At 36.7% G+C, this 16,353-nt stretch overlaps 1 protein-coding gene across 1 annotated transcript in view; it reads left to right on the top strand.

Annotated features, from left to right (window-relative positions):
* Positions 1-16,353, top strand: part of CPA6 (carboxypeptidase A6) — a 40,776-nt gene that overhangs the window by 13,539 nt on the left and 10,884 nt on the right. Inside the window, exons 6-8 of the mRNA XM_007423168.2 lie at positions 2,187-2,291; positions 13,930-14,040; positions 14,222-14,312. Coding sequence (XP_007423230.2) covers positions 2,187-2,291; positions 13,930-14,040; positions 14,222-14,312 — 307 coding nt within the window. The remainder of the gene's footprint in view (positions 1-2,186; positions 2,292-13,929; positions 14,041-14,221; positions 14,313-16,353) is intronic.

Genomic DNA, 16,353 nt, shown 5'->3' with positions numbered 1-16,353 from the left:
AATAAGGAAATACTTATGGAAACAAAATCTATTATATCTGCCCTATATCTGAAGTCACAAGCTGAGGCCCCAGGGGGTCACTTGCAGTCCCTGACAGCCTTGGGCATATATCACAGAAACCTGCCAAAAATTGCCACTAACTGATATTATTTTTAATGTATTAGAAGGGGAAATTATTAAATACATGAAGAATTCATATTAACTGTACTTAATTAGACTCACGTAACTTTTAGACTCATCTAACTTTTGCTTACTTCACTATTTTCTTATATGTAAGTCCAACAGATCACTTAAAGGCCATTTGTGGTCCTCTACCGAAAACATAGTTATTCCTACTCCATATACCAGTGTTTCTCAACCGTGACAACTTGAAGATGTGTGGACTTCAACTGGCTGGGGAATTCTGGGAACTGAAGTCCACACATCTTCAAGTTGCCAAGGTTGAGAAACACTGTCATATACACTTATAAAAACACAGGTTCATATTCTTTTTTCAAGATTCTCACCATTCTTGCTTTGCTTGCAAGTAAGAATCATAGGCTTGGAAGTGACCTTGCAGAACTTCAAGTCCTAGGAGATACAGAGGATCTATTCAAAGAACAAATTCCCGTCTTTTGCTCTAGCAGACATACCGCTTCTACAAGTTACTATGATTTGTACAGATTGCTGTCTAGAGGAGATATTCACTAAATCTTTCTTAATGGGAATCAGCTTATCAGAGTTTTGTTAATTAACCAAATTAATTAATTAATCCTTATTCTGTAAAAAGACAAACTCACATTAGCTTTCCCTCCCAGTCTTGGTAATATATATTTTTCACTTCTTTGAATGGCATTATGTAATTGTTTCTGGTAATTTCTGCATCAATACTTAATTTAGAATTTTCAGGATGGATACCAAAGGAGATGACAGGATGGCAACCAACTTTTGAGAAAGTTTATTAAATAAATGTCCCCAAATACACTCACAGCACCAGGGAGTTCTTCCTCAATCAGCTTCAGTGAGCCCAAGTGGTATAAAGTATAAAAATAGCCCTTTATCTCATTCCCCTGCCCTTAGGAATGTTTACCCCCAGTGCTGGGATAATTAAGAGGAAATTAGTGTTTGTGTGTGAACATACAGATAGTCTTTGGTTAACAGTAACTGAGACCGGGGTTTCTGTCACTAAGCAATGTGGTCGTAAAGCATGATTACATATGACCGCATTGCTTAGTGACGGCGGTCCCTCTTGCTATTAACCGAATCCCACTGGTTGTTAGAAAGGACACACCCCGATCCCTCCCAGCCCAGAACCTTGGTAAGACTGTCTCCTCTTGAACTCCCTCCATCTGCCTATCTCCCCCCATAATCTCTGCCCTTTTGGCCACCCTGCACAGCGGCACTCCTCGGCGGTGGCCTCTACTACAGCTCCCGCACCACCAGCTCCACCAGAGTGCCACCTCAAGCCCCGCGCCGCAGCAGCTACCCCAGCACCACAACACAAAGCCCCAGCTGCTTCCGCTGCCCTGTGCTCTGCTGGCCCTGCCAACCCCAGCTGACCTTCACCATTTTCTTCCTCCTGCTGCTGACGAGGCATGCCTGGCCTGGCCCTATGCGAGGCAGCTGCTGGCCACGCCAGGCCTTCTTCTCAAGGCCACGTGCAGTTCTCCAAATCTGGAGGGGAAAGCCATGAGTTATTAACTTATTAAGGTCAAGACAGAGATTTTGTTAGTTGCCAGCAGTGTGAGCCATGCTAGAGGTAACTAATTTATTTATTAAGGTCATGGAGTGGAGCTTGTTAGCTTCTTAGGAGCACCATGCCACAGAGAAAAGCCGCTCAGGAAGAAATAACTTGTTCAAGCAATCTCTCCACTTAGCGAGACGGGGAAAAAAGAAAGGAAAAAAACAGGTCAACCATAGGACAGTAATAGAGTATGTTGTTCTCTTGAAAGTGTTGTGATATGAAAGTACATATTTTTGTAACATAATAAAGTCAGAATTCAAAGACACAGGAAACTACATTAAACTAGAGGAATCCTTTCTTCTACTACAGTATTTCCACATTCTGTTTGGTTAAATGGTTTAGAATCCATTAAAATGGAACATTTCATTAAGTTGCCACCTGTCACTGGCAGAACATGTGTTTCAGATTTTTTCAATCCATCCATATTTTTCTTTTTCTCATGTATGTATCTTTACAATTGCAGCTAGGCAAAAGAACAAGGGTTTATAAGAAAGCTGTCTGGATAGATTGTGGAATCCATGCAAGAGAATGGATCAGTCCAGCCTTTTGTCAGTGGTTTGTGAAAGAAGTAAGGATAATTTTTAAAAACTAGTATTATGTTTTGAAATTAGAAAAGGTTCTGTCTTTTAACTATACAAAGTATGTTATCACAGCAGAGATGTACTGTTATGATGTTTAACTAGACTGTATATACCTTATCTGTGATGATATTTCAAACCTTACAGTCAGTGAAAATATTGTTAGCACCATGTTACTGCTGAATTTAAAGTCAGTCTTTGCAAATAAGGATAAAATAACTTTGTGCATCCTAGACTATAGCTTCCCTGTCTTAATCACATTTATAAATCTCAAATTTGACTAGGTAATGTTGAAAAATTCACACACTTGATTTTCTTTGTCCAACTGATTGGCCTGAACTGGATAGTGCAGAGATTGCAGAAACATAAATCTGTTTATTAAGGCCTACTTTATTTACTCTATCCCATCTTTTCACCAAAATGAAGAGGTGTGATACAGGATCTTACCTACAGGATAGAACTATTTTTAGTGTTAGGAGATCCCAGGAGGTATTATAAGTATGAATGAAAAGTGCAAAGTATTCTCTTGTGTAATATAGTTTTGAAGGACTAGGAGCAATTGGGATTAAGAACTGCTTTTTCTTATACTTATTTTTTATTTAGGGGAATTCCATTACTTGAGCATTGTTTGAACTCTCTGCCTCTGTTTTTTCTTAATATGTCCTGCAGAGTCCAAAGAAATATTAGATAGATTTGAAAAAATAAAACTTGTTGAGAACTAAGAAAAGCAGTGGCTTTGATATTGCACAGTTCAACATTATTGTCCACTCTCAGTTATCAAGATTTCAAGAATTTTACAAAGACATAGACGTGTTAGATGTGGAGGACATATAGCCCAGTAATATTTTATTTGGAAAATACTTGATTATGGCCTACAAAAAATCTCAAACATTTAAACAAAAGTACTCTTTGAAGAAAGTATAGATCTCACATAACTCATTTACCTGTTTTACCTGGATTTGTTGTATTTCCATATACACTTTATAGTTTGTTTTTTAGTTTATTTAGTTAGTAATCTAGATCTTATTATTCTTTGACTTATGTGCTGAAGTTCCTGCCAAGGAGGGTGGGGAATGTTGTTGTTCACTTTCTAGTCCTTTTCAGGTATATTAGATTAATATAAAGGAAATGGAGGTACAGATTTCTACTGTTGACAGGTGATCATTATTTCAAAGTTATTGTAAACAACAGGTGAAGGGCAGAGCATGACTTTCTTAGAGAAGGGCAAGGGAATGAATAACACATGATATGCTTGTAGTTCGTTAATTTATTACACATATTCTTTAAAAGCAGGGTGCAGTATCATCATCACCACAAGGAGGCATGCTAGACATGCTTATCTACATAATAACTATGGATGTTTGCAGTCCCTTTGAGCTACATTATGGGTTTTTGGGTTGTTGTTGTTTAGTTTTAACTATTTAATTGAACACTTTTGAAACTTGGAGTTTGTTGTGATACTAATTGGATGTCTGGCATAATAAGCAGCAGCCCAGATACTGTATAAGTACATCAAATTACATTATTAATCAAGTCACATATTTTCTATAAAGATATGCGATTTGTTGGAGGCTTCAAGGCAAGCACTGTTCCTTTCAGCAAATTGAAAGAATAAAACTGAAGATTCTTCCTCCTTAAAAACAGCTTGTTCCTGCCTTTCACTGGGTAAATAATGCTGCAGTGTCAGCTTCTGCAAGAGTACAATATGTGATAACTGCCAGTACCGTAACATTATGGAAAGTTCAGTAAGTGCCTTCACCCATTTAGTCTTTTGAAATGAGCTTGCTAACTCATGAACAGAAATACAGCAGAAGAACACCTACTTTGCTGAAAGTCCATTGGTTGCCAGAAGCTTCCAGGTCCATGTCAAAGTGCTGGTTATTATTCTTTAGTAATGATTCTTTATGGCTTAGATCTTCATTCCCTTTGGGACTGTCTGAGGCAGATGCTGCTTGCCCAGTCTGTGCTGGTTAAATGGGCAGATTGAGAATCCATGCCTCATAAGAAGTGAAGGGGAAGGGAACTGGAAACAGGTCTTCTTGGTAGTGATCTCCTCATTTTGGAATAGCATGCCTCTCAAGTGTAGAATGGTCCCTTCACAGGTATAATTTCATAAAGCAGTTAAGCCTATGCTTTTCCAACAGACCTTCAGTATGAAGAGTGCAATGTAATTAGAAGCATGTTGGGAAATGTAGTTTTACTTTAGTACTGAGGTTATATAACATATTTTATTTTGTTTGAACATGTTTCAGTATCACATAAAATGTTTTATTTTGAGCTATTTGGAATTTTTAGAAAAGGCAGCATAGAAATACATGTATAGCTCTTTTTTAAAGGTTCAAGGAGCTGGTTCCCTGTTAGCCCTGCGAGGTAGTCCAGGCACAAAGCACAACCAGGAGGACTAGCTCTATCTTCATTGTAAGATTACATTAACAGAATCTTGCAAGACTGAAAGTATTTCTCCCCTCCTTTCCTTTTACTCTCTGGAAAACTAGGGAGGGTCCCTTCTGAAATATTTCCCCCACATACCCCTCCTTCTATGGATTGAGATATCTTTTACACGCTGGTTTTCTAGTCTTCAGCTCTTCCTTCTGTCTCCCAAGGTCATTCCCACATAGCATTACACTCCTTCAGAGATACCCAAGTGTTAGCCCACCAGTACCATTCACTTTAAACAAGCTTGCTACCATGTCTCCAACCAGAGGTATGTGTGTGTGTGTGGGGGGGGTTCTAAGGGGCTACTTCCCCTTCCATTCTGGGGCAACATAAGTAAAAAATCCAACAACTTTATTGCTTGCATTAGAAAAATACTAAGACAATATCCCATAGACACATAAATAACTTTAAACAACAGTAAGCTGTTGAACTGAAAGGGATGAATCACCCTGTGTCTTGTAGAGAGGCTTGTTCAGTTTGTATGAAAGAGACTGCATAGTCTCCTTAAAGGTGTATGGTATTGCAAAAGCACACTGCTTATTGACTCAAACTGATTTTGCGCCTGTCTTGCAAAATGCCCACAGAAACATCTCTGTCTGCAAACATTTCATGTAGCAATTTCTCTTGCTCTCTTCTTGGCTGTTTGATTCCTTGTCCTGGACCAGTGTTTCTCAACCTTGGAAACTTGAAGATGTGTGGACTTCAACTTCCAGAATTCCCCAGCCAGCATGAGGACTTGAGAAACACTATCCTGGACTATACAGTAACTCCTTCAGCCTGGCCTGTCTGAATCCAGGCCACTTCTCTCAGTTCAGTTCTGAGGCTTGAGATGTCACCAGGCAGCTCAGCAATTTTCTCATTGGTGAAACTGCCAACCTCTTTCTTTTCCCATTGGCCAAGCTGCCAACCAATATTGCTTTTTTTAATGGTAATTTTATTAAAGATTATAATTACAACAGTAAAAACTAATACGAACTAAAAGAAGATAGAATAAAAAGAAAAAGTATAAGGTGCAGAAAAGAAAGAAGGAAAAAATGAAAAAATATAGAAATAAAAAAGAAAAGTAAGAATATAGTAAAGAAAAAGAAAAGAAATATATAAAGTGACTTCCCACCTTCATCAAAACAAGCGTAAACAAATTTAGTAACTTATCACCTCCTCATAAAATACAACAAATGATCACTTCTTCCCATATCCCATTTCTTATCCATAAACAAATCCATAAAGCATAATCATTTCAGACCTGGTATAAGCAAAAATCCATTAAGGGTTACCAGAAATAACAATATACTGTAACTGTTTCAACCTTGATCAAATAAACCAACTTTATATTCCTTTTACTTCTAACAATCTTAATCTTTAGTCCATTCAAATAATGTCGCAGAACTTGACTTCTTTTCATTTTTTCTTTGTCCCTTCTCATGAGATTCTTCAAAACTTTAACAAGACTGTTTTGTAAATCCAATATAGGAAAATTATCCAGACCACTCTCTCGGTTTATTGTAGTATATCACTTTTAATTAATAAGACATCATCTGGTTTCTTTTGTATGTCTAGCGTAACATCTTTTTCCATGTCATTCTTGTAGCCTACTTTCAACTCATCTCTGTCTTGTCAGGTAAATCTTGTTCCTGTTCCATAACATCTTTTAGACATAGTCACTCCATATAGGCAGATATTGCTGTTGACATTGTTAATATTAATTTCTGACTCGATGTTTCAAAAATATCCTTTAATATGTCCAATGTTAGAAAAATTTGCTTCATTCTGTAATTGTAAATCAAGTTTATGTATTCTTCTCCTTTATTTGTAATCTTCAGTTCCCTCTAGTGTCCAATTTTTAAATTATTATTATTATTATTATTATTATTATTATTATTATTTAATTCAAAACAAAAGCATTTTCCCACTGGAAGGATTTTTTATAATTAATTCCAAAATCTTTTTTTCAAATTTATCTGGACCCTTAGTCCATTTTAACTTTCTAACATCAAAGTTTTAATCATTCTTTTGCTGTTTGTTCCAAAAAAAGTTTTTTAAAGTTCTTAAACTTGTAGTTAAAACTTTCTTTTGCTGAGGATTGAATTAAACTCACCTGATGCTGTCAAACCTGTTGATCCAAAGGTTTCTAATAGCTGGACTTCTGGGGAACAAATAGCAAACTCAGCAGAGCTGACAACTGCAGCAGAATGAAGAGCCAGCAGGATCACCCACAAGTACTCTAGACAGTTGCTCCTCACGAGAAGACAAGACAGCAGTCTTCAGCAGGTTTAGAGCTCTGGGAGGGAAGGAAACACCATCTTTGCCCAAACCACGGTTGGCACCTTTATGGACATAGGGTTTACATACTTCCTTTTCTAATCGCTTTTGGAAATTGCTTGTTAACTGTTTTTCAGCTGTTAGGTACCTTTGGAATGACAAGTTTTACAGCATCGGGTGAGTCTCCTTCAATCCTTCACATAAGGAATTTTAAATACAGAATTAAACACTTAAAATTTTTCTTTTTTGGGAATAAACAGCAAAAGGGTGATTAAATGTCAGTTTTGGAAAGTTACAAACCGAGTAAGGGGCCCTATGGATTAATGAAATTAATGATAAGAATCCTTCCCATGGGGAAATGCTGTTGTTTTGAATTCTTAAAAAAAAAAAAAAAATTGGATGGAACTTTGAAGGTTGGACACTAGAGGGAACCAGAAGGAACTAAAGATTACAATTAAAGGAGAAGAACATTTAAATTTGACTTACTAATGCAGAATGGAACAAAATACTTTAACATTGGACATATTGAGGGATATTTGTGAACAATGGACCCAGAAATTAATTTTAAAAGTGTCTGGCATTATAGGCAGACTGTGTTTAAAAGATGTTATGGAAGAGCAACACGTTTTACAGGACAAGACTAAGATCTGAAAGTGGATTTAAAAATGACAGGCTACAAGAATGATATGGAAAAAGATGCTACACTGGATATACAAATGAAACTGATTGATGTCTTAATAATTAAAAGGGATATACAAATAACAAACCAAAAGAGCAACCTGCATAATCTTCCTATTTTGGATTTACAAAAGAAGCTTGTTAAAATTTTGAAAAACTTTTGTGAGAAGGGACAAAGAAAAAATGAAAAGAAATCTGGGACGTTATTTGAAGGGGTTAAAGATCAAGATTGTTAAAAGTAAAAGGAAGGAATATAAAGTTGGTTTATTTGATCAAGTTTAAAATAGATCTGCTGTTATCTCTGGTAACCCTTAATGGACTTTTGCTGAATAGGACTGAACGACAGGGTTTTAAGGATTTGTTTATAGATAAGAAATGAGATATGGGAAGAAGAGATAATTTGTTGTATTTTAAGAGTTGATAAGTTACTAAAATTGTTTATACTTGTTGTGATGAAGGGGGAAATCATTTATTTATATATTTCTTTTTCTTTATTCTTATTTTTTCTTTCTTTTCTATTTTCCTATTTTTTTATATTCTGCACTTTCTATTATTTTATTTTATTTTTCTTAGTTTGTATTAGTTTTATCTTTTTAATTGTAATGTTTAATAAAATTACTATAAAAAAACCAAAGGTTTCTAATAGCTGAAAAGCAGTTAACAAACAATTTCTGAAAGTGATTAGAAAAGGAAGTATGAGAACTTAAGTGTCCTTTCAAAGGCGCCAACCGCGGTTTGAACAAGATGGCTATTCCCTCATCTCCCAGAGCTCTAAACCCACTGGAGACTGCTATTGTGCGGTATCCTCACAAGGAGTACCTGTCTGGAGCACTTGTGGGTGAACTCAAGTCCCCTCCTTGTCTGGAGAGATTTCAAAGAGCTGTTCTACTTGCTGACTCTTCATTCTGCCGCAGTCAGTGGCTCCGCTTTTTGCAGAGCTGTCCTCAGTCTGCCATTTCTTCCTCTGGAAGTCCACTGCCAACCAATATTCCTGAATTGTTTGCACCCTCCCAGGTGGCCCTTCGCTAGTTATTAGCTGCAGGGAGTGGAATTCCATTTAAGCAAAGTGCTGTAGGGAGAAAAGCCCCATGTTTTCTTCCTTTTACCTCTTTTTTATTCATGAATAGGCTTTCTCTTACACTTAATTTAAGGATTTATTTCTTATTTCCTTTATCTCCTTATGTTGCCCCTTTCTAGATTAAGCTTTTCCTTTTCCTTTTCATTCTTTTTTTGCTAGCCATCGCTCATCAGGCTAAACCTTGTCTGCTCTTCTCCTTTCTCCACCCACCCCCATTCCTGCAGCAAGTGTATGTCTCTCAGTGTCAGTCTGTCTGTGCACTGACAGCTTCTTGGCTTTTTACACATTTCGCTAACTCCTCTGAGTTTTATTTCTTGCCTCTCTACTCTTTGTGAAAGATGTCCTCCCTTACCAGACTGGGATTTCTTTCACTAAATTATCCAGCAAGGAGCATCTTACTGTTTCTTTTAAGTTCTAATTCTGTGTGCTTTAACATACCTGCGGATCCCATTTCCCTTATTTCTGACTTCTTCCACATACAGACCTGTGCAACCAGTATCCTAGCATTCAAGTTATTTACTTCTCCTGGCAAGCTCCTGCGAGTCTGTACCAGATTTACTTACCTCTTAACTCTATTGCAACCAGCTGGGTTATACTGTAGAAATAAGTAAATACAGTAAATGGTTCCTTATCACAGTCAGTGGAACTATGAACAAAATCCTGCAGTGAGTGCAGATTGCTTTTGACATTGAAGCCATTGACGAATTCAGACCAGCTTGCATGAGCCTGACATAACAAAAGAAAAGGAGGGCCAGCTATGTTTCTGCTTTTCTTTCTTTTCCAACCTACTTATTTTGCCATTTCCCAATCCATTTTCTCTGCCTCTCTGGGTATTGAAGCTAGGAAGTTAGGAGTTTTCATGAACATTCTCTCTGCCCAAAAAAGACTGTCCAGGCCACTATTGAAATCATAGAGTAACAAACATTGTTTAAAATATTGATAATATTTTGTTGAGTTTCATCTGCAGTAACTCTTAGAAATTACAGTTGAATCTAATTCCAGATCAGAACAATTCACTAGAACAAATGTGATTTGGGAAAATAATTGCTCCTGCAGTCAGAGATTCTCACATGAAAGTTGCTAATCTCTGTTTCTCTGAAATTAGTAATCAGCAGGACATAAACAATTAATCAATTAATATTGCAGTATTGTTCATCAGAGTTTACTTGCACATGGAAATTTTTACAAAGAAACATACTACTGTATGCCATAAAGGATCAGTTCAGTATCCTTAACTGTTACTGATGCTCTGTAGTTTGTTAACAGACACCTCAGTTTTATTATTGTATGTTGACATAAGCCAGACTCAGGCATTCACTTAAGTCAGTGTTGTCCAACCTTGGCCACTTTAAGATGAGTGGACTTCAACTCCCAGAATTCCCCAGCCAGCCATAACCTTCATTATATAAGGTATAATGAAGTAAGATGACACTGACTTAACGGAATGGAAGCTGGTTCCAGGTAGTTTGATTCCATGCTTCCTTAGTAACACATGAAAATAGGCTCCAGAACTATGATGCTGAAGTGATAATTAGTAACATAATCAAGTCTATCTCAAAAGTTCTGTTTTCAGAGTAGTGTAAGACTTAGTCATGTCAAGCTGCAGGCAGTGATATAAATTTTATATTTTTATATATATATATATATATATATATATATATATATATATATATACATACATACATACATACATACACACACACACACACACACATATATTTATATTCATTCCAGTGATATTATATAATGTGGCAAAAATGTATGAGAATATATAACAGCTGTGTGATTAGAGTAAAACACATGGGCCTATGTGATCATTGAGATCTCTTCTGATTGTCTAGTGATTGGATGGGAATTACCAGCCTTTTTCAGTGCTCATATGTTTCATAGAATACAAGTGAAATTACTATGATGGGAAACAGAATTGCACCTAAATAGGATCTCAGTCTCTGGATCCTAGTAAATTCAATGTCAAAATGCCTCTTATTTCAATTGAAGTTGTAAAATGAAGCTTCATTTCATAAAGCAATTGCATATGTTGATTCTATTTTACAATCATTACTGTAGTTCATGTTTCTTCCTATCATGCCTAAAAGATTGATATCTGTGTACCCCTTCACAGGTTGTATAAGAAACCCAAGTAGACAATGCAAGTGTTGCCACTGACTTAATTGTTATTCATATCCTAGTCACCTTGTGGCTTGACTACTGCAACACACTCTACATGGGGCTTCCCTTGAAGACCACATGGAAGTTTCAACCAGTACAGAATGCCTTAGTATGGCCATATAAGGCCTCAGCTTCATGAGCTCCATTGGTTATCGGTTTGCTTCTGGGTACAATTCAAGGTGTTGGTTGTTACCTATAGATCCAACCATGGCATAGGGCTTGGTCACTCGAGGGACCATAACATTTGCCTGGCTAATTCGATCCTGCAGGGTTAGTGCACTCCGGGTTCCTTCAAATAAACAATGTCATCTCTCAGGATCCCGGAAGCGCACCTTCTCTGTAGCAATGTCTGTCTTCTGGAACAAGGCTCCCCCTGAGATCCAGATGGCCTCCACTCTGCTGTTATTTAGAAGAGCCATGAAGACCTGACTTTTCACCCTGGCCTTTGGCAAGAAAAACTGAGACCTCTCACTTCATCACACTTGCTATTTTTTATCTTTATCTTTATTTTTTATGTTTTATTGATTTTATTGTAATTTGTTTCTTTGATTGTTGTGAGCTGCCCATTGACGTTGAGAGTCAAGCGGCATACAAGTTTAATAAATTATTATTATTACTAATGTATAGCCATTTTCATGTTCCAAAAGACTTACAGGCATTAGAAATCCTTTGTAAGGAAAACAATTTGGACATGTAATATTAAGAATCATAAGTAGTAATAGTAGTATAACTTTATTGATTAGTCACTTGACCGTATCAAAAAACAGTGGGCGTCAGCCACAATAAAATAGAATAAAATAAGGTATAATGAAGTAAGATGAGATAAAATAGAGTAAGATAGGATAAAATAAAAGATAAGTGAAATAAAATAAAGATAAAATAGAGTACATAAACGTAAGTACTAAAATACAAAACAGTTTAAATGAATGTATCACCTCTACATGCTACCCCAATGTGTTCTACAAAATGTGTTCTCAGTTGAACAGTCCTGACTATAAACTTAGCAATTCTAATGACTACATATGTGTTTGTGCCCTGAAGGAAATAAGATAATCTTTTGTTACAGTCCCAATGTATAGTTCTGTATAGTAGTGCCTGTAAATATTGAGCCCTAGCTAGGGCATATAGTTGGCAGTCGAATAGGATGTGTGGAATGTCTTCTGTTTCTGGTACTCTACAAACACACATTCTCTCAAAGCACTTGGTGGAATTGTCCATATTTATCCATAAAATCCAGCTGCTCAAATCTGGCTCTGGTAAGGGCTATCTATGATACTCTGTCAGGTGTTTTTCTGTTTGAAAAGACATTTTATTCTTGGCCAGACATTTCAATGAATTGATGTTTGCAAGTGACTCAGTATCAGTTTGGGCATTAACATACGACTCTTTGAAGAGGCCTGATGTCTGGCTGAGAGTAGATATTGTGTTGAGAATCTGTGAGATGATTTTGAGAATTTGATTCATCTGTGTGGTGGGTTGAAGTGTGCCCATTTGTTCCTCAAGGCACATTTTTGGTAGCCTTTTGGGTCCTACTGGAAGAATCTTCCACCAGCAGTTAAAGACTTTAATTACTGTTAGGGTGTAAATGGAGTGGGTGCCTGTTTCAGCCCTGACTGCTGTTGCAGGTGCATTCCTATCGGTCCCCAGAATAAATCTTAAAAAGCAGGCTTGATTTTGTGCAGGGGGGCCTTTTATAGGCCCCACAATTCTGCACCATATGTTAGCACTGGTGCAATTTTTTCCTTGTGAACCTTTAAAATGGAGGTCAGAGTGCATGCGTGGTTATAACTGAGTAATTTAGTTAGCATTTTAGAGCTTACTGTGGCCTTTACTGAATTTAATTTGAAGTGGTTAGCCCAAGGCCCTGTATACATAAAAACCACACTTAAATATGAGAAAAAGTCTATTTGTTCTATAGGCAACCATTCCAAGTGCCAGTTTTCCAAAAACCACCACTTTGCATTTAGTCTTGTTAATGTTCAAAGAATTGCAGGCACCCTAGGAACTACATTTTCCCATCAATCTTCTCAAATGATGTGGTTCATCATCTACATACAAAAGGATGTTATGTCTGTTAAGGATTTTTGGCATGCATCAGTAGAATGGAGGAATACTGAGATATCATTAACCCAAAGGTTGAATAACATCAAGGCCAAGATGCATCCTTCCCTAACACCTTTATAAGTGGGTATGCTCTGTGTGAGAGAGCCGTTGACTCCAGTGTGGACTTTCACGCATGTATTTGTATAGAGGACCTTTACAGGTATAGAAGTCTGAGTTCCATATTGGCCTGCTTCTTCATAAGGTGTCTCTGTTTATGGAGTCAAATGCCATGCTAAACTCTATGAAAGATGTAAATAGGTGCTTACCATCTGTTGTATATTTAGTAATAGGATGGTGTAGAATGAAACAATTATCTATTGTAGAGCGCCCAGGTCTGAACCCAGCTCATTAGTTCTTCCACTAATATGCTCTTCTCAATCACCCAGTTCTCTATTTTGCTCAGGAGATGTTTTGCATATAACTTAGCTGTTATATCAATAAGGCTTATGAGTCTAATTTTTAGGATCTTCCTTGTCTCCTTTTTTGTGTATGGGAACTATAATAGAGTTCCCATCCTGCTGGGATATGGCCAGTGTTATCTACATAAGTACACCGCCTTGCCAGTAGTGGATCCCACCAGTTAAAATGTGTTCTGAAAAGTTCTGGGGGTAGGAGGTCTTCACCAGGTACCTCACTAGGTTTCAGTGACTGAATAATGTGTTTAATTTTGGTCACTCATTGGTAGCCAAGGAGGGAGGTTATCAAGGTCAGAAGCTCAGTAGTCATCTTTTCTGGGTTATACGAATCATACGGACAAAGATTGTTATGGGAAATAAGAGACTAATCAATTGATTGTTGTCTAAGCTTTCATTGACCAGTCATTTCATCAAATTAAAAGTGGGCTGGGATCCACAAAGTCTCTGAACTACACATATTATTACAACTATTTTTATGTACACTGATAGGCTCTTCAGACATATCAAAATGACTCAGCCATGAGAAGAATGCTAAATCAGCTGTATTTTTTTATCATGCCTATTTTTAATGTGGACGGATATCAGTTTAGCTGGACCCAGGTAAGAAATATTTCAACATTAAGGTATTAGTGAAAAATAATATTAATATTAAAGAAGTATGCTTGGAAAAAAGTTTAAATATTTAACTTCTCACTACCTGTGAAAAGATTTGTTTCAAGCATGTCATAGTGTTTTATCTGTATATATGTTGCATTTTCATACTTCAAAAATCTATGGCTAGGATCGATTTTGGAGGAAAACAAGATCAAGGAATTCAAAGTTCCACTGCCATGGAGTAGATGCTAATCGTAATTGGAAAGTGAAATGGTGTGGTGAGTCTAGAAATAGCCTGAGTTTGAACAACAGTTACCTTAATCTGTGTATAATTCAGGTAAATATACAGTAAGTATATGGCTGGCACTCTGATGAGTACTGTTGGAATTAAGTCAGGATCAAATCCCTCTTTTTACTTTTGGCTATAGATTCCCCTTGTCTCTTAATTCTGGCCTCGGAACCTTGTTTGAGTTTTGATCAGATTGTTATATGATCATCATGATTTCACAATATAGATAAATATCCAAACTTTGGCCTGTTTACAAATATTTATTCATATCCCAGCTAATTGTTGAGACTTTGAGATAGCTAAAAACAATAAATATAAGAATAATAAGAGCAACACTAAATGCTAAAAACAGAGATAGTTAAAAATAATTCTAATTCACAGGGAGAAACCATTGATTAAATCTTAAAAACAGGATGGGCTTTGGCTAGCTTGTAAAATATAGTAATGAAAACAGTAGAGATATATGACTCTGAAAATCATTCCCTAGTTTGAGTATCCTCTCCGCAGGCCTATGCCTAATCTCCAAGAAAAAGCTTAACAAACAAACAATTCATGTGGAAGAACATGGACCCCAGATAAAGAGACAGGATGGAGAGTGCCAAATTAATAACACAAATTACAGGAACATTCAGTAGAGAAAAAATATATTTTCCAAAACACAGCCTAAAGTAAGAACCCAGCTGAAATTAATTACAGTTCCTAACTTGTACAGACAAGTAAGACCATGGGACAATGAGATTTTAGCACAACACAGAAACAGAAATCAGAATCCATTTCTGCAGAAATAAAGGACTCAAAAAACAGATGTTTCCTTTGCTTCAGTTACCTGGAATTCCCCCAGAGGCATCAGGGAATGATGATAGTCCTAAGCATTTTCCAGCCTTGGTATTGTTTTAAACATCTGGACATTCCCTCTCTTAGCAGAGGGAAGGAGTTGGGTATCTGACTTTGTATGTGACCATTTTTCCCTTTGGAGATGTGTGTCAATAGTCCAGCATGAGTGGCAAGCTACATTCATAACACCGTTTACTCCAGGTCTTCTGATCAATACTTTTTCTTCAATACTTTATAGCATACAAACAGAAGAGAAAGGAAAAAATCTGTCAATGTTAAAGTCAATCACCTACTTAAAACATGAAAAATAAACTTGTATCAAGTGATACTTTGAACTATATATCATTTATTAAAGTTTCCAGTCCAGCCAAAAACTCTTTTCTCCTTTCTGTCCATTTAACTTTTGCTCAGATAGTACTGTACAGGTAGTCCTCACTTAACAACCACAATTGGGACTGGAATTTAGTTGCTAAGTGATGCAGTCATTAAGCAAATCATCACATGACTGGACCTGATTTTACAAACTTTTTGTGGCAGTCATTAAATGAATCACCATGGTCATTAAGAGAATGACATGGTCGTTAAGTGAATCACGTGATAGTTAAGTGAATCATGTGGTTCCCTATTGATTTTGCTTGCCAGAAGCTGACTGGGAAGGTCGCAAATGGTGCTCAAGTGACACTGGGATGCTGCAACCATCGTAAGCATAAGCTGGTTGCCAAGTGCCCAGATCATGATCACATGACCGTGGGAGTGCTGCGATGGTTGTAACTCTGGGCACCAGACATAAGTCATTTTAGTGCTGTCGTAACTTTGAACGGTCGCTAAACAAACAGTTGTTAAGCAAAGACTACCTGTACTTCTATTTGCATTTTTTCCAAATACAATTTTGCATAGAGTAAATTCATATAACTGTCCTTTCTTTTAACATAAATATAGCTGTCACTTCTTTTAATATAAATAATTTTAGGGGAGAAAAAGGGACACAACAGCAATGAATTTATCCAAAGGTAAAAAGAAATCAATAATAATGACAGAATAAAAGTTAAAAATATTTTACTCTGAATTCTATAGATGTTTGTCATCTTACATTTCCTCTCTCAAGAAAACATGAATAGAGAAGTTGTGGCTTCAGATTTTTAGATCCTTCAGAAATTTAGGTCTTTATTTATTTTAAATATATTTACTTTGAATTT

This window comes from Python bivittatus, unplaced genomic scaffold (genome assembly GCF_059951505.1).
Source record: "Python bivittatus isolate LINGU-HERP-01145 unplaced genomic scaffold, Pbiv_v1 ctg000840_np1212, whole genome shotgun sequence".
Classification (NCBI taxonomy): domain Eukaryota; kingdom Metazoa; phylum Chordata; class Lepidosauria; order Squamata; family Pythonidae; genus Python; species Python bivittatus.
This window is presented reverse-complemented; position numbering and strand designations above follow the sequence as displayed.